The sequence below is a fragment of the Tasmannia lanceolata genome, unplaced genomic scaffold (assembly GCF_043159265.1).
Source record: "Tasmannia lanceolata isolate RefF3 unplaced genomic scaffold, GAP_Taslan_0.1 ptg000006l, whole genome shotgun sequence".
NCBI classification, from domain to species: domain Eukaryota; kingdom Viridiplantae; phylum Streptophyta; class Magnoliopsida; order Canellales; family Winteraceae; genus Tasmannia; species Tasmannia lanceolata.
Window position 1 is genome coordinate 6,860,561 of NW_027518683.1, and position 19,125 is coordinate 6,879,685.

Sequence of the window (19,125 nt, forward strand, 5' to 3'; positions counted from 1 at the left end):
GTATTGGTTGAGTCGGGTAGGGCCCGGAGAAAAAGAGAGAGAGAAAAGAGAGAAATATAATAAAAAGCATAGCCCTGAGATTTTTTGTCACGTTGCTCAATGCCTCAACGCTAACACAATCTGCAGTAAATTGAATTGGCTTTTCCCATCCTGACCCGAGGAAATGCCAACCCAACCCGAGCCAAAATCCAGTTGATTCCGACCCAAGTTGCACCCGTAATCTAAAGAAGCACGTGATAAGCAACCGTATCTCACCATTTTTATGACGTTAGTTCCAAAAAAATAGTGTATATACTCCCTCTCCATAGGAGAGCAGGATAGAAAGAAGAAAAATGTTTAGGGCAGTGATAAATCGACTCCCCATGTGTCTATCTCCCTTTCCTAGAGGAGAGAGAAAGACACATGGGGAGTCGATTTATCACTCCCCAAATGTTTATTGTATAGTTATTAAAGGTATATTTTATAGGGGACTTAAATCCTAATAAATCAGAAGAGATTGAATATGAATCTCATCCTAGCTGTATTTGGTTTCGAACTCACAGTCAGTTGTCATTATCTTATACACGACATAAACGGAGGTCATTTTTTTGAAAATTAAGGTGTCTTTGGGTGAAGTGGCTAAAAATCAGGAAACAAAAGTCAGGAAACTAGTGTCTCCCAAGTGATGAGAAATGACTAAAAATCAAAGAAACAAAAAACTCCTCTCAAAATATAAGGCTTTTTCCTGTTTTTTAGCCACTTTTCACCCTCATCTCAATCATGCCCTCTCGAATCTATCTTCATCTCTCACCCGCCTTACCACACTCTAACTACTTCGAGACACTTAGCTATCATTGAAAAAAAAATCCTGACTGCCATACAAGACCTAATACTCTCCCGAGGTAATGTCTAGAGTCCTTAGCTTCACTTGTCTTTTCCATGTGGACCTGTGACCATGTCCAAAAAAGTTTGGCACATGGGATGAGGACAAAAACTCTCTCTTGCCACCTGATTACATCGATCAGATCCCAATGCAGTCCAACGGTCAGTTTTAGATTCAAAATTAATTCTCAAAATCCAAAAGCAACAGTCCAATAATCAGTTCGGACTCATCAGTTCTCAAATCCAAAACAAACTGAATCATAGGCTCATCCAAATAAAAAATCATGTTCTTGTCAGAAAATCAAAGGACATATTTCCCTTTTCCTAACATTATTTGGTTGCATTTATTATTCATGTGATGGTCATTGGCTGCAAATTTTCCAAATGCAAGCCGTTTTTCCTCTCAAATCAGGACGAAGAGAATGGGAATCAATTTTCCTTCTATATAACACACAACTCTTTGAGAGAAATCAGATTTTTCAAAGAACCAAAATGCAGAAAGATCAATAACTGCACAAAACTGCAATGATCAATGAAACTATAAACAAAAACTACGTGGTGATTTTCATAAGTTACAAGAACTAAAGACTAAAATTTCACCTCCTTTCATGGGGGAGCCAAATCAGGAAGCTGCAACAGAACGGGGTTTATGGTGATGAGCATCGTTTCGTCCAAGACCAAGACCCAAGCCCAAAGGGACAGAGTCTGTCTTACTACCATTGTTATGGTTGCACTGGGAGGAATGCTTATGTCCATGAGGTTGTGTGGGTTTCGAATCCATGTCCACGCAGACATGCCCATTACCATTAGGGTGATGAGAATGGTTCTCCCCATTTTGCAAGTCTGTATTCCTGGTCATCTGAATCATCCCAATTTCCTCTGAATGAATGGAGGGTACCACAACCTCGTTATCTTCGTTGTACCCATTTATCAAGAAATCTGAGCAGTTCCTTCGAATGCCGTGATCATATGGATTCCTGAACCGACCGCCGGGTCCTCTGAGATAACCATACCTCATTGCATTCGCCATTTCGTTTGTTGTAATGTTGTGAGATATCTATGCCATAAAAAAAGGAATCTTTCAGTACTATTAACATGCATAAGCTGCTCAATTTATAGTATTGAATTAGTCAAGTATGCTTTAAAATCATCTTGGGCTATCAACTTTTTTTTTTTTTGAAATGGTCTTGGGCTATCAACTTTATTAGGTAAGAGATACAAAAATCAACAACACAATCAAGTTCTGTTCGCCAAGCAATGTCATAACATGTCATCAGAGTACCTGAACAGTTGAGCTGGAAGTTACAACACGCTTAATTAATCTAGTATCATTTTTCCTTGGTGGGTAAGCAGGGATAAAACAGATAACCCACCATCATGACCCGTATATGTTGTGACCACCATGGGAATAGGATAGACGTGTGCCGTTAAAAGTATGGGAAAAGGATATCAGTTAGTTAGCATGGCAGATATTTGGTTATAACCAGAGTCAAAGAGGTATTTAAATGGAAATACCATTAATTATATTTAGCATTTTGGGGTGGGTCTAATAATAGTAACCAGTGATGTTTCTGCATAAATATAAAGCCGTCTTAATTTCAGTTTGTTTTCACAAGTACATTTTTAATAGTCTTTGTACAGCTTATTTTGTATGTTTTCACTTTTTCTTACACAACAAAAATTTTACTTTTCACTTCACATATTAACGTTCTCCAACTCCTAATCAACCTGTAACTTCTTTTTTTTGGCCTAAAAGCCTACTCAAATAGTCAGTCGATTGTAAAAAATACCACCGGTAAGATCCCAACACAGCATAGAAATTACAGCATTACTTGAAATGGAAAAAGTAAATGAACAATCTCTAGTTATTTTATTTACATACCTGTGAAGCTTGTACAAGAGTTAAGACTGCCACACCGAAGAAAAGAAAAAAATCCATAATCAGAAATGATATAGCCCCAATATGATGAGTGCCCGCATGGTTCATCCAAGCTCCGAAAGAAGTTGGAGCAGCTGGATCAGTCAAGAGTTCTACATTCCAAAAACAATGTCCTCTTTCAGCCAAGTGAAACCAATAACGACTAGGAAGTTGAAGAACAAAAATGGCCCATTTCAAAAATAAATAAATAAATAAATGACTAAAGAATGGAACAAATCCAAGATGGCACATACGTATCAAAGTCACGACACCAGTAATCACCATTGCAGAAATTTCGAGAATAAGAAACATGAAGAAATCCCATTTGTTTCTCTGCAATTGCAAATGATCAAATAGTCAATCAGATAATAGGACAAAATTGATTTTAACTAAGATGCAACCCATCAGTGTCAAAGCACCTTGCCAATGCAATTTGAAACCCACGGACAGTGATGATCAAACTGCTCTACACAACGATCACAGGTGGAACAGTGCTTTGCGCGTAGAGGCTTGACAATCTAAAGAATGAAACACACAGATTTAAGAACTTTTCAAGAGTCTGAATGGTAATCAATGAAACTAGTTAAAACTTAGAGTACCAAAGAATAAAAACTAAAAGGGAATGGTACCTTGCATGTTGAACAGAGCTGAGACCAATTCCCAGCCAATAGAGCAGGATTATCCAGTTCCATCTTCAACAGAGGGTCCTGTTACGTAATAAAATAGTAATATCATTGGTAGATGTTCAAAGAGAAATGCAAGTCCAAGATATAGATGGAAAGAAAATGTCAAAACCAAGCAACACTTATACAGGGTTAAAGAAGTGTCCATGAACTTGTAGAACAGACCCACTTTACAGATCTCAGTTTTCTTGCACCAGAGTCTAACCTTAAAGGCTTATTTTTTCCCAGTTAATGATTGTGGAAGAATTAGTAACAATTTTAAATCAACACAGTCCCAAATTTTACTTAACAGAAGCCCAGACAAAGTATGAACAAGGAAACCTACAATAAGTCTACGACTCTCCAAACTTGTCATTATCTCAACATTTAAATGGATCATAAGTAGTATCTTGTTCCATGTGGGCCAGAAAGGAGGACAAGCTATTTACTTGCACAAAATACCCACGTAAGATTTATTTATGAAGCATGTGCCACACTTTTTTTTTTTTTTTTTGAATGATAGCAAGTGCCACTCTTTACGATGACTGAAACTGTAGAAGATTTGTTTAAAATGTAATCAAAGGCTGCCCATCAACTTTGGTTCTTATTTTTGGTGAAGGATTCATCACTATATCAATGAATCAATGTCGTTTCCCAAATAGCAAACACCACCCTACGTTCAAAAAATAAAATAAAATAAAGGAACTATGATCTTGATCATAACACAATGCATGTCAACAGCAATCCATAACAACATTTAATTAGGTCAATGCATGTCACAGTGCTAATTGGAGAAAGACTAGTAAATGTCATTATAACTAGTAAATCTCTGTGCATTGCATTGTAATTTTTTTCCTTTTTCCTTTTCTTTCTGTATTTTTTTACCATCTCGGTCCTATTAATGAATCTTTCACCATTCAAGAAAAAAACTAAAACAAATTAGCACTGCTAGAGTGGGGCCAAGAACAAATCCAAATGGAAGAGACCAAGTGCCCAAAACAATGGAACTTACATCATCCTTCAGATTTTGTGAATCATGTATATTCATTCTGATGTAACCAGGATCCTTCCTACAAGGAGAAAACAAGCCAATATAGCATTAGTCAGCTGAGACCCAACTCTTCTGAGACCTATAAAAAATATGATTCTAACGAGTGGCCTACAGCAATGTCAAGAAACAAACAGTGTTGGACCAAATACACTATATCTGGAGGGATGCACCCATGGATTGCATGAGTGGAATATATGTGTGATTCATTATTTCAAACATAACTTAATACTACATTCACAATGTTAATAAAGAAAAACAGGAAATAGTATGCATGTTCATACCCAAACATGGTGAGCATCAAAGATCCAACAAAGAGGAGGATTATGCTGCAATATGGAGGGATTTTTTCCCTCCTAAGATGGAGTTGGGGACCACAACTTTTAATAGGATAGTAATATAGATTCCATCTACAATGGGGAAATGTTCTAACATATTTTGCAACAAACTTCCAATCAATCTCTTTCAAAGATCAATTTGCATTTTGACAGATCTTCATTGAAAATAATTTAATCAAGACATCTGCAAATGGAGCCAATCCATTTTACAAGAAAGCAAAGATTTCAATTCAATCCAGAAGGCTTTTTTTTCTTGTGTTTCTGTGAATTGAACATGTTGTGCAGATGTATTGCATATTTCTGGCAGTGATATAATGACCCGACGGACTAATGTGCATGACACACACGCGGGTTACGTGTGGTGAGATTTTCTTAGAGTTTTATTGGCCGAGAAGGAGAGTTTTGTAACGTTAAACCAAAATAGTGTAACTCTTCTCCCATGGACACAGGCACACTACCGAACCATGTAAATCTTGTGTTCTTGCTTTGTGTAATTGTATTTCTCGCATCTTTTTTTTTCTTAGACATTTCCTGCACATCATCGTGTTTGATCCTATTAGAGAAGGTATTTCTTGGTTTTCTATGGTGTTCTTGCTTTGTGGGATTGTGTTTCTCGCATCTTTTTTCTTGACATTTGCTCCACATCACGCTTGATCCTATTAGAGAAGGTATTTCTTGGTTTTCTACATTACTTGTGTACGTGTCTGCACTAGTCGTGAAAGGGAAGCAATCGAATCGGCACAACATAAAAGAGAATTCTAAAAGAAAGAGGCCCATTATTTGTGCACCTTATAATCTGCACCAAGAAAAAAATAAAGCTACGAAAACCCGACTCATTAAGTTGAAAGGAAAGAATTCCACCCTTAAATGCACATAATAACAATAGATGATGAATATCCTTTCACCTAAAAATGAATCTACCCGACTCAACTCAACTCAACTAAGCCTTCGTCCCAACGCTAATGAATAACTCAACTCAACTAAGCCTTTGTCCCAAACTAGTTGGGGTCGGCTAATGAATCCTCTAGAAAATTTTCCTGAAGAAGGTGAAAGGATCTACCCGGCTCAAATTGACTAAGTCTAATCTTGACACTAGTTGGGTTCCTCTACATGGGATCATTTTCTTCCATTCTATCCTATCCAAGGTCATGTTCTCTGTTATGTTCCTAGCACTCAAGTCTTCTTTCCTCATCTAAAAATGAATAAAAGAAAAAAAAGTTGCTAGCAAGAAATGAAAGAAAAACAATTCATCAACTGGGCAAGTAACATTGTATATGGTGCAGCATATTATAAATTTGTTAACAACCTCCTTCAAACAAGAATTATAAGATCATTACGTGAGTGACTGGCCACAAAGTACAAGTGGAAGTTCCTACTGTTTTTTTGGGGGAAAAAATCTATAGACTACGGGACAAAAAGAGAATAAACCAACAGCATGCTTGCTGAAAAGAGATGCAAAACATGCATCATAAATTCTTTTTTTGGTATTCAACTAGAACTTCAGTTAAGAAAAGCAGAACTTAAGTGTTTCAAAACTCGTATTCGGATGAGAACTCAGCCAAGGTAAACGGGGATTGAATCGGGCGAGTCAATGTTTGATGGGGTCATAAACTTAGACAAGTCAAAGAAGTTTGGATTGACTTGGTAGCAGAAAACACAGTCTCGGACTAGAATTATGCCAAGGTAAAAGGGCATCGACTCAGGTGAGTTCGCCCATTGAGACAGGGAGTTTTTAAACAGTGGTGCTCAATAGCCACGGCTGGCTGAAAACACTACTTCACGCTAAAGCATCACCATCTCATGGGCTCCTCCCAAGATCTGTAAAAGAAAACCCCATCCTTCTACTCACATTCGGAATCGCACCACTAACACGATTGATTCTCCAACGGCCCAGGCAACATGATATAGCTCGAGGGAATGCATTTAAAGAAACACCCTCCACTGAAAGCTTCACTTCTAGGTCAAAAAAATAAAAAATAAAAAAATCCAAGGACCACTAAGGAGAGCCATCGTCTCAGCTTCATTTGGATCTAAAATACCAATCAGACCAGAGAAACGTACAACTCTCATTTCCCATTCTAAAAGCTCCCTGTTGGATGGAGCTGAATTACCAAAAGAGTGTATTGGGGGTGATTTGCCGCAACTTTGGCCAGTCCCCTTCCACTATAAGTCTACAATTGAGGTCCAAAAATGTGTTTCCAAAACTAATGTTTTTTTCTAGCCATTCACCTTCAAGATATTATGGTATGAGAGGATCGTTGTTAGTACGGGTTTCTTTCCCCCTTTGCAGCCAATCTAGGAACGCCCCTTCTTTGGTATGGCACAAGCGTAACTTTGATGGAAGCAACAAAGTGATTATCCTTAATTCTATTGAAGTTAGGAAGGCTTGAGGATTAGGGGGTAATAAGATGACCCCTCTGTCCGCACCCCCCAGTATCTGTCTTCCATGTACTCTTTCCTCTTACAACATTCTATTATCTCCCAGAGAAAAAAGAATAAAAAAGCATCTATCAGTATGTAAGCACTAAAGAAAATACAGTAGAGAATACCTGCTACACCTATAAAACATTACTAGTCCAGCACTTGCAAGGAAAACTCCCAACCATGCAAAAAGCCCAAATGCAGCCGTTAACTTCAACAGATCTGATGCTGAAGAAAAGGTAAGAAGAAACAGCCACTGTTAAAATAATATCACGGCAAGAAAGAGATGATGCAATTCATAAATGCAAAGACAAAATTACTATACCTGTTATGACTGAATGAATATAGGTGGCAAGTAGGACTAGAATCACACACCAAAGTATAGGTGCAAGCCCTAGCTTTGCAAGCTTTCCAAGACTACTGTTACCATCAAAACGTTTGTCTAACAATCGTCTAGCGTTTCCCTGCAGACACATATATCTCAAAAAACATCGCAAAATCTCCCAGACCAATTGGCAGTTTGCACTACTCTATAAATTTCATCATGGTTTTTTTAAGAAATAATATTAGGCATAAAATACAAAGTACATACAACGTCTGAAAATTTTATAAAGCTAAGATAAAAAGAAAATAATTTCCTTAAAGGCTATTAAGTAACTCCCAACATGGTCGACGAAAAAATTTCCTCCAGTATAAACTATGACAGATAATGGGATCTTACAAATGAAAGTGATGGGGACTATCAATGAGAATGAAAAGAAAAGGAAGCACCAACTAGGAGTGTCGTATGCATGCCCTAGGGGTGTGATTATCAATCTATTGGTTTTTATTTTCAGCATCAATAAAGAGCTCAGGCCACATTTGGATACCTCATGTTTTTGCATTTGGATTTGGATTTGAGTTTTGGAACAAAAATAAATCAATCATCCTGATGCTCATGTTGTGAGAGGGAGAGCGAGGGAGAGAGGAAGGGAGGGAGGGACGTCTGGCTGCTGCAGCAGCAAGGTCGAGGAGCAGCAAGGGTGAAGGTAATTGCCACAAATATTGATTTTCAAATAATGTCTTGCAGAACAGATTTGAAAATCCGATTTTTTTTCACTGCTGTAGCTGATTTGAAAATCTGAGGATCTGATCCAGTTCCAAATCTCAACTACAAATGTGAGAAATCCAAATCTAAATCTTGTGTGTATCCAAACGCGGCCTTATTTTATTTGGGAAGTTTTTACTTCAAAGTTGTGAAGTCGTATAAATAGAATTAGAGAGTTAAAAGTGTTATTTGTTAGTTTATAGGCGACCTTGAATCCTTGACTCTCATGAGTCCAAGTCCTAATTGGGTTCTTTAATTAATTACTTTATATTAAGGGTTTTTTTTTGGCTTGTAAACATTATGATTAAAAAACCATTATGATTTATGAATGAAAATTTTGAGTGCATTGTAGCCTCTTCTCTACGGTGTGGATTCATAATGCATGCCTTTCTAGGTGGATTCCTAAAGAGCAATGAAGGATTGCTTTGATAATGAGTGCGGTGTTTCCTAGGTGAATTCCAAGATACCATTGGAGGATTCCTCTGGGAACCCTCATTCCCTACTTATTCCCCTTTCTACACTTTCTCAAGTACCTTAGTTATTCCCTTTGATTTTTCCTTTTCTTTTCTTTTCTTTTTTCTATTTTCCTATTCCACTTTTCCCACGTTTTTAAATTTTTTGTTATTCTTCAACCGTTGGTTTTCATTATCATTCATCATTCTCAAACCTTGATTTCTTGATTTCAAATCAGAGATTCACTCCGACGAGCCTTTTTCTTGATTTCAAATCTCGATTCCTGAATCTTGGTTCATAATTCTAACTTCTTGAATAAAAAAATTATCATATAATTGTGCTTCTTAAATCTAAAACCATTTTCTGGAATTTGAAATCTGTGATTCACTCAGAAAAACCTTCTCCTAAGATTCTTTCATTCTCTTGGAGTTTTTGCAGTATCAAATTGGAATAAGAGCCTAGGTTTCAGCACCATGTCTCCAAGAATTTGGAGAACTTATGAAGTAAAGTAGATAGATCTGCAAAGGGATGAGCTTCTCATCTAAATATCAGAAAAGTTGGATCTCCATATAGAGAGACTGCAATCTTTGGAAGGTGGGTATAATTAGTTCTTGGTGAGATGGAAGGGTCGTCCAAAGTCCAATAGTACTTGGATCACAGTAGCAGATTTTCAGTTTCTCAATCTAGATATTTATGAGTAATACATTGGCATACATTCGTCAGAGATGGATGCTTTCGCACTGGGGAGAATGATAGGGACCGTCATTGACATGGCTAGTTGTAGTCGAGAGTCATGGATACTTGGACAGAAATAAAATAACCTGAAGCATTTTAAAGCCTTGAGAACATAATTGGCAACTTGATGTAACATATTTCCAGTGTATAATGGATAATTCAAAGTTGGTGTCATACCTTTTTAGGGCAGGTTAGTTGGTGTTATGCCTGAAACTCTTTTCCCAGGAAAAGAGTTCCTACTCCCTAGAGTAGATAAGTTATCTACTCCCAAGGCTTAAAATACAGTGGGGGCCACATTGTTTGGGTGATCCAAAGCATTCATTTGATGGGCCCTCATATAGATAGGGTGTGCCCAAAAAATCATCTCCATATGATCATCCCAACCCTTCAATTTGTGGAGGTAAAAATGGACGGGTATAAACCTTCACAAATCTGTCCATTTTTTTCCTCCACAAATCTTTCGATTTTCATTTTTTCCAAGAATTCACAATGAGCATCTAAAAACTAGAAGCGGGATTCTGAAATCAGGAAGCATGGATAAGAACATGAGAAGTAGACCACCTAATAACATATTCTCTTCCAAAGCTAGCTAAAGGAAGAGTAGAGAAAACATGAAACAACAGAACAGGTAAAAACCTTACAACCATGATAGTTCAATGATGACTCAATTTAAATGTATGGTTCCAAGAAAGCAAAAAAGTAACAAACTATCAATTTTCAGTTTTAGATGAAACACCACTGTGGAATACCAGGTGTGCTTTGGTTGTCGAATACCTACAAGGAAAAAAGCAACTTGCCGATGATTCTTATCAGAAGCTAGTTGAGCGGGAGTAAAGCCTGTGTTATCAGTCACCATCAAGTCTTCTTTCTTCCCGGCTTGAACTAGCACTGTGCATGCCTCCAGATTCCCCCTGATAGCTGCCCAATGAAGAGGGGTACAACCTAATGGCATAGTGGTAGAAACAATTGTGAGGTATTATTATTGTTCATTAAGGATAGTATAGCTGATACAAAAACATTTCCTTCTCTAAGGTCACAAAAATGTAAATGTGTCTGTCCCATATGAAAACCAGATGTAGGAAAAGAGAAGGATAGATTACCCTCTTTATCTTGTCGCCCTCTATAAGCATCCAAAAACAAAAGTAGGCGTATACAATCAACAAAACCTTTATAAGCAGCCCTACAAGCTCAAAAAATGAACAAAATGAGTCACTAAACAGTTGGTCTTAAATTTCTCCATGGCCCATAAACATTACCCAGGATGAAGCCAGAGGCTAAAAGAAATGACATGCTAATTTAACTTTAAAGAATTTTTTATTTTTTTTTGAAAGGTAACAGTAAACATTCCATTCACCAGAATTTAACTCTAAGGAAATGACATGCTAATTTAACTTTTTTCAAAGGCCAAGGAATGAGGATCACTATTCTGTGCTGGAACCTAAACTGAAACTGAAACTAAAACAAGATAGTGTGATGCCAACACGAGAACTCATACAACAGAACTCTTTCCATCACCTAAGTAGCATGCATATAAAGAAGTAAAGGCATTGACATTAGACATGTCACAGTGATAAAAGTTTCTGAATATGAAAACATAATGAGTACCCAAGGCAAGCAGTAACATACCAATGTAGGGGGCTCCGTCCATCATTATCAGGCACATCTGGATCAGCATTCCACTTTGTAACAACATGATAAAGGAAAGCCGTCTGACCATACTGCGCTGCAACATGAGTTGTCTGCAATCAAGAAAAAATTTTATCAAAAATATTTGTAGGAGAAACCTTGGCTTAGATCCAATCAGCAGTGAGAATACCACTACTCAATGACAATGACGTATGAATATGAAATCAAACAATCATTGTATCAAAGCAAATCAAACAAACTTCATCAAAAATTGAAAACATACTGCAAACAAACCCTAAAGATTCAATTTAATTGACAGTTCATTGGAATCTAGACATTGTTATAATAAAGTATCGTACGAGTCAAACAATCTCATATAACATGTCCGCGAAGACACATAAATTAAGAGCTAGATTACAGGAAAATGGCTCATCCAGAGTCAGACAACCAAAATTTGATGATCAAGAATTTTGGAATAAAATAGTGTGGCTAGTTCTTTGTTGAAAATCTCTCCTTGCTGAAAATAAATTATCAAAGTTGCAGAAGTACTCACTGAAGGCAGTCAAACTAGTAAAAGTGCAGAAAATGGAAGCATGTATAGTTCAGCAAAATTCCATTGCTTTTATATACGTGTGTGTGTGCGCGCGCGCGCGTATTTTATCTCATACATCGTGCATGAACAGTTATTCTCTACTGTTCTCATAGATATAATGAACCATACAATAGCTTTTACAGATTGTTTTTTTTTTAGTGATACATAATTTTATTGAGGAAAGAAAAGGGGCGAACCCCGTGACCGAGATGGACAATACAATGGGAGTAAGAGCAAAGACATGAAACAGAATACACCAAAAACACAAAGCCCCTCAAGGAGGGATAAAATAAAAAAACACCAGGCTATCCCTCTTGACCCCACTAGAGCTAACCTATCTGGGCCCTAACTTATGCATAGCTTGGGTGGCGATGATGGCCCATCCCATCAAAACATGAGCTGTAAAATGTTGGCCCTACCCATGCTATACATGAGTGTAAATTGGTAGGCACCACCCTATGCACGCCACCCACCCATAAAAAAATGAGGTGTGAAATGGTGGGCCCCATCTCATAAAAAAGAGGTGGAAAAAGGTGAGCCCTAGATTATGCATTGTTTGGGTGGAGTCATTGGCCCCACCTCATCAAAACATGAGGTTTAAAATGATGGCCCCACTTGTGCTATGCATGGGTGTGCAAAAATAACCATAGAAAAAATTCCACTAAAAATTTCTCATGGGAAAAGTTTTTAAAAAAAAAAATCTTGGAAAGAAAGCGAATGACAGTGGAAAGAAACATGCTTAGTATATATTATTGATGTATTTATGGTTATTGGAGCATTTCTTGAAGTTTTATCTTTATTTTTCACGCATTTGCCTGGACTTCCATACACTTCCATGATTTTTACAAGATTTCCAAGGAGTTTCATAAAATTTCCAAGAAGTAGTTCCACTTCCGTGGGGATTGATGCCTAGATCAAAACCGGTGTTTGAATCCTTGCACTTTAACAAGCATCACCTTTACAACACTAAGAATCATACTCTCAAAGTTGCATTCCTCCGTAGGAATACAAACCATTTTTTTGAATGGTAATACACACCATTTTTTGTCTGGTTAAATAGTTTTTTTTTTTTTGTCTAGTTTGTTTATTTAGACACCATTTTTTTTGTCTCATTTGTTTATTTAGACACCAATTTTTTGTCTAATTAAATAGTTTGCATTCCCATTTTCATCCCACCCAACCCCCACAAGAAATCCCTTCCAAGAACAAAAGCTCTCCTTAATCCTTTCCACAACCAACTTCCATACAACCTTCCATGTGTCCAATAAAAAGAGGAAGACACATGTAAGTCATTGGAAGCACAATTTTCTAACAGCCAAATCTTCAATCTAATCTATCTAACTTTCTCTAGTTCCAAAATAATGAAAGAACTCTTTGTGCTATTTATTTCTACTCAATTCCACCTCGAGACATCAAACCGTCACCCTTAACAATAGTGACCCACGTGACAAACATCATGGTGTTGTTAACAAACTAAGAATGCATGTCACCATTCTTACAATCAATTTCTTTTTCTCCTTAGCAAACATGATTCATCTTTTGCTAGTGGTAGAAGGTACTCATTCAGTCATTCAGGAGGTAAAATGCAGCCTCACAACCAACCTAAGACAGAATTCCAAAATATGACTCCTTTCTAGTTTGCCCTTCTATATTGGAAGTCCCCAACACCAATTCCCAACCATGCCCACCTTATTCAACCTAAATGTTCGAATACCCAGTTTCCTCCTTTTAGGCCTCAAACCTATCATATGTTACTAATGAACTACTCTCCACTCCATGGATGCAATTTGAAAATCCTCATGTAAAGACCAGTTGGAATTTCAAAGAGACACTTGTTAAGACCTTAGGGCATCTTATCAGTGTATCTGGCCATTTCACATAGTTCGTTCTTGGACCAGTCACAATATCCTTACATTTCAAAGGTTACGGGACATATATGTACAAATAGAACTTCTTGAGAAGCCGGTACAACTCAAAATTTGGAAGAGACAATTGTTAGTACTTGAAGTTAAAAAGTGTGTGTTACTATTCTTTTTGGAGCCCTGCGTGATGTTTGAGTATATGCCATTAATTTACATCTACATCATCAAATAACAATAAAACTTTACTGCCTCAATTAAAATGAAAGCAATATTAAAAATAGAATCACAATTAATAGAAGAAAAGTAAAAGGAGTGACCTGATATCCATAAAAATCTGCCACATTCACGCGGGCACCCTCCTGAAGCAAAAGCTCAGCAACTTGGATTGCGCCCCGTACCGAACTCCAATGAAGCGCCGTCTGCCCCGTGTGATCCACCGCATTCACATCTCCTCCATGCTGGCCAAAGAAATTTAAACAAGGAAAAATCATCCACATATACTAAATTACTAGAACAATTCATCCATGTCGTCAGAATAAATATAAGAATGAAGAACAAGTAATTCATATATCCTCCAATCAGGTAAAAACCTCATCTAAAATACCACCATTTAAAAAAAAATAAAAATAAATATATAAAATTACAAGACCAGAACAAATTTTCAACTAGCTTAAAATCCCCATCCCAACCAAGTTGTTAAGTGTTAGGAACCTTATTAAATTATCTTTAGTCTATATTTTATAAGCTTCCAAAAAAAAAAAAAAAAGTACCGCTGTAATTGCTTGATTTAGGGAAAATTATATGTTCTAATTTCTTGACCTAGAGTAACTATGCAGTTGAATTAAGGAGTTAATTGGGGTAGAAATAGTACAAAGAAGAGCGTGATTGTAAGGGGAGGAAAAAAAAACATAGAAAATTATCAATATCGGTTGGAAGTTTAGGTTTCCTGGAATTAACCTAATCTTGTTCTTCTATTAGCAGTGCTTTATCATTCAGAAAAAGGGGGAAAAGAAAAACAGAAAATAGGCACCTCGATTATAAACTGGGCCGCTGCAGTCCGATTATTCAAAGCGGCCCACTGTAGGGCGAAATAACCGAGTCCATCGGGCTCGGAAACGGAGCATCCTTCGGATTCAACCAATCTCTGCAACTTCTCCAAATCTCCATACGCTGCTGCCGTATAAATATCATTACGAAGCTCCTCACCCTCAGACGCACCAGTTTCGCGATCTAGAGCTCCTCCTCCCTCTTCAACCACCTCGATCTCCGACGCCATTTTTTCTTCTTCTTCTTCTTCTTCTTCTCCGATTTCTTTTTCCTTATTTATTTAATTGAGAGAAGAAGCTTCGGCGAAATGTTTTTTTTTTTTTTTCAAAGCCTCTGACAAATATTTCACCATGGATCGGACGCGGAGAGTTTTTTTATTTTTTTTCTTACCGTTTGGGATTTTGCTTTGAAGGGGGTTATTCTGTATTTCTGTGAGAATGGTTTCCTGCTTCAGGATAAATTCACCCCCTGTAATGTTTTCTTCGCCTTTAAAACTTAACGAATAACGTTAAAGGTGGGGATAGGAATATGGAGGGTTGGTTGATTTTTTGTCAGCCGTCGTTAGGTTCAATTGCCTCTTGTCTCCAGATTGATAAGGACACCCCCCTTGACCCAACACGGAGAAAACCAGAAACCAAAGCAAAATCAAAGTTAAATATACGTATCTGGAAATAAAAATCCTATAAATAAAGATGATCACAATTAAATAGGTGAACATGAAAGAGACCAAACCAGCATTGGATTTACCTGGAACTTACCTCGTAGAACAGTGGTAAGTAGTATCTGGTTGTCATTACCAATATAGGGAGAGAGATTCATGTCACCTTTTCATAGAATGATTAACTAGGAAACATCCACGATAGTCTCCTCTCTTGGGATGTCAAATGTTATATTGGCAACTAAACAAGAAATTTTGCTTATGTGGCACCCAATCCCACAAGTTCTAAAGGAATAGGACCACATACGTGCATGTGGGTCCGTTAAATGTAGTATGCTAGATCAACCGTCTCTATTTGACACATTTCCTGTGGGATCCATTTTTTTTACGGCTACGATTGAATCCTAACGTATTTGTAGAGGCAAAAACGTCCACACAATTGCCCTTGGCCTCGATTCCTTGGTTTGAAATTAGTGGGTGGAGTGAAAAATATTCGTATCTTATGAAAAAAAATGAGAAAATGCACATTTTAACTTACGGGAAATAACAAAAATACTATTTTTTATCTTATAGAAAAATATGGAAGTCCCCTTATCACATGAAAAATGACAAATACTCATATTTCAAGGAAATGGAAAAGATTACTATGCCCCGTGTAAAATGATCAAACTAGTCCCTATCTCAGAAAAGTTAACCAAATGCTCTTTATCATAAAAAATTACAAAAATGCCTACATCTCACTCAAAATTACCAGAATACCCCTCTTATTGGAAATGGCAAACATATCCATTTCATTTTCCATGATACTTTGATAATTTTCTATGAGATGGGTTGCTTTGATCACTTTACGTCATGGGGGTGTTTTTGTTAATTTCCATGACCATGAGATGGGTTTGTTGTCATTTTCTGTAAGAAGGGTATTGTTGTCATTTTCCATGATTTAGGGAAGTCTAAAATGAAGGGAGCCCTTGCAAAAGAGAGGTCAAAGGGCTCCCCCATTGGCCGCACATCACCATCATCATTGGCCGCCATCATGTAACATGATGGCGATGTGCGGCCAATGGGGGAGCCCTTTCACCTCTCTTTTGCAAGGGCTCCCTTCAGTCTAGAATTCCTCTTCTTAAGATAGCAGCATTTTGGTCATTTTTTTATGAGGGATAATGATATATATTATGATTTTCTATGAGAAAAGGATATTTTGGCAATTTTCAGAAGATAAGGCTATTCTTTTTCTCATTTTCTAGACTCTCCTTTCCCTGTTTTTTGGTCAATCAAGCAGTGGCAAAGATGGCAAAGAAATTTTGATTTTATTTCCTCAATTTTTAGTAGTCATATCAAACGGAGGAAGAAGTCCATGCACCATTGAAACGTAAGGAGGAGTTGAGCGTTCAAATTCCTTCTAAAAACACGTAGACTAATGTTTCAGAGGAAATGAGTGTGCCTCAAGCCATGGGCGGATCTGTGGGGGGGGGGGGGGGGGGGGGGGGGTGGGGGGGGCAGTTGCCCCCTAAGATTAGTACTGGTTTAAATAGGCAATTGCACCCACTCCCTCTCTCTAATGCCCTCCCCTCTCTCTCTTGACTAGGGGTGTAAACGGATCGAATTCGGAGCGGATATGGCTATATCCGAATTCGATTACAGTATACACTATCCGAATTCGGATTCGACGGATATTTAATATCTATTACCGAATTCGTATCCGTCGGATATTGTTCGAATTCGGATATTATCCGTATCCGTTTATCCGGTAAATTCGAACATTTTATTGCGGCACTTTATCTTTTTTCTCCTACTTACTCGAATGAATTTTTCAAACCCTAAATCTAGACCTCTACATTCTCTTCACAAAATTAACTCTCAAACCCTAAAATATATGAGATCATCTTCTTCATTTTAAAACAAAGGCAGAGAGAGAGGGAGGCGATGGGGATGGATGATAGTGTTGGTAGTGGTCTTTGGGTTTTTTTTTTTTTTTTTTTTTTTTTGCATATGATGGAATGGGTCTGGATTATTTTGGTGGAATTGGTTTGGGCTATTTTTGTTTTTATTTTTATTTTTCTAAAAAGAATATTTACTTTTCTTATAGAAACAAAAGATAGTGTGTCATTACTAAAAATAAATATTAATGATAAATAAAAAGGATTTACTTCTCGGATTCGGATGTTAAACGGATCGGATATACCATTTACCAGATTCGCATCCGCTAAGAGCCGGATATCTCATAAACGGATTCAGATAATATCCGCTTGAAACGGATTCGGATAATATTCGCTTTAGACGGATTCGGATGCGAACGGTAATCGAATTTTCGAATATCCATTTACCCCCTACTCTTGACCGACTAAAGTATTCATTTTTTGTTGTTATTCTCTGAACAAGTACAAAGTACCATAAGAAAATTATGCATTAAAGGAAGGGCAAAAGGCAAAAGGCAAAAGGCAAAAGGCAAAAAGTAAAGGTAATAATGAGATTTGAGTGGCAAAAGTAAAAAAGAGACGGATGTTTTTGCATTTTGTGCGTACGAGTTCACAACCTTGTCTGTTGTGCAGGTGTCATAACAAAGAATTTCATCTCCTCGCAAAACGAAATCCCCTTTTGCTAGTAGCCCCAATGAAATTTTAGATATGTGTAAATTTGTAGTCCTTTGGATTGCCAGTTATAGAAACCTCTAGATCGGAGGGTTAGGATGATTCTGTGGAGATGATTTACATGGTGTAGCCTATTTATGTTGTAGATCAACAGATGAACAATTTGGATTATCCTATGAAGTGGGCCTCAGAGTACCTTTTTAAAAAATATAGTACTTCTCACGTGCACCGCAACATGTAAAATTTTAGGAATTATTGAAATTTTCAATGTAAAAAGCAATTCTATTTTATTTTATCGTGGGGGTGCTTGGAATTTATTAAATACTAGCATTATTGGGCCATGCTATGGAAGGGTGTAAAATAGTGGACCCCTCCCATGGTGTAAGTAGTGGGCTCAATTACTTCAAAATATGAAGTGTAGTGTAAAGTGGTGGGCCCTTAACGTGCTACAATAATAGACATCCTCTTGGCTCCCACCCTCAAGCAAATTTGCCCCCCTTGAAGAAAATTCCTAGCTCCGCCTCAAGCACATGGGATTGATTTGTGAGTTTATGAAGTGGATCACAACACTCATGCTCGATCTTCTGAATATAGTGGTGAAGAATAAACTCTTATTCATGAAGCTAGTGTGGGAATCTAAGTATCCATCTCGCCTTAGGTACAAGGCTAGGTCACGTAAGCTAAGTTGACTCGGTTACTTATCGCATGGGCGTGAGGCTAAGAGATAGCAGGCAAATTGATAATTCTAAGGGTGTCTCTATTGAAGCCCCGAAGGAGAACAAGAAGAGGACACAATTTGGAAAATTTCAATTAGAATTTAAGAAGATAGGATGTGATATGCAGTACCATTTGGATACTTAATTTCAAATAGGATATAAGAAGATGAGAAGTATAGAAAAAGGACCATCTTTATCTTATACAGAGTTTTGCCTTTGCATCTATACTAACTCTATTATTGTTCTTATATTGTAATAAATAAATATTGTTAAGCAAAGCACCTATCCCCATCAAGTACACTATTGCCCCCCACCAAACACTCGTCGCATGTGCCAAACACTCGTCCAAATAATAGCCCTTCTTTCCTCCCAAATCAAGAGAAGAGGGAATGTAAACATGATTTTTACTTGAAAAATATTGTGATTCTACTTCTGCTTCTACCCCTTCAAGCTAAAACCTGCGTAGCATTTGATCTATGATCCCTAATAAAATTGAAACATTCGAGAAGAGTT

The 19,125-nt window shown here is 37.3% G+C and overlaps 1 protein-coding gene across 1 annotated transcript; it reads right to left on the minus strand.

The window, feature by feature from the left end:
* Nucleotides 1-1,284: 1,284 nt before the first annotated feature.
* On the minus strand, nt 1,285-15,142 carry LOC143879477 (protein S-acyltransferase 24-like). The gene is made up of 13 exons (XM_077381881.1): nt 14,634-15,142; nt 13,921-14,061; nt 11,150-11,262; nt 10,624-10,703; nt 10,302-10,465; nt 7,574-7,712; nt 7,377-7,476; nt 4,454-4,511; nt 3,409-3,486; nt 3,199-3,297; nt 3,034-3,112; nt 2,744-2,892; nt 1,285-1,918 (listed from the first exon to the last, which is right to left on the minus strand). The coding sequence occupies exons 1-13, from the start codon at nt 14,877-14,879 to the stop codon at nt 1,484-1,486; spliced, it is 1,881 nt and encodes a 626-aa protein (XP_077237996.1). The 5' UTR covers nt 14,880-15,142; the 3' UTR covers nt 1,285-1,483.
* Nucleotides 15,143-19,125: the final 3,983 nt, after the last annotated feature.

Excerpts from the sequence above, each read along its gene's own strand:
- LOC143879477 (XM_077381881.1), bottom strand. The coding sequence starts at position 14,879 with ATGGCGTCGGAGATCGAGGTGGTTGAAGAGGGAGGAGGAGCTCTAGAT. Across the intron at positions 3,298-3,408 it reads AGCTCTGTTCAACATGCAAG|ATTGTCAAGCCTCTACGCGC; the intron begins GTACCATTCCCT and ends TTCATTCTTTAG. Across the intron at positions 3,113-3,198 it reads TTTCAAATTGCATTGGCAAG|AGAAACAAATGGGATTTCTT; the intron begins GTGCTTTGACAC and ends TTGCAATTGCAG.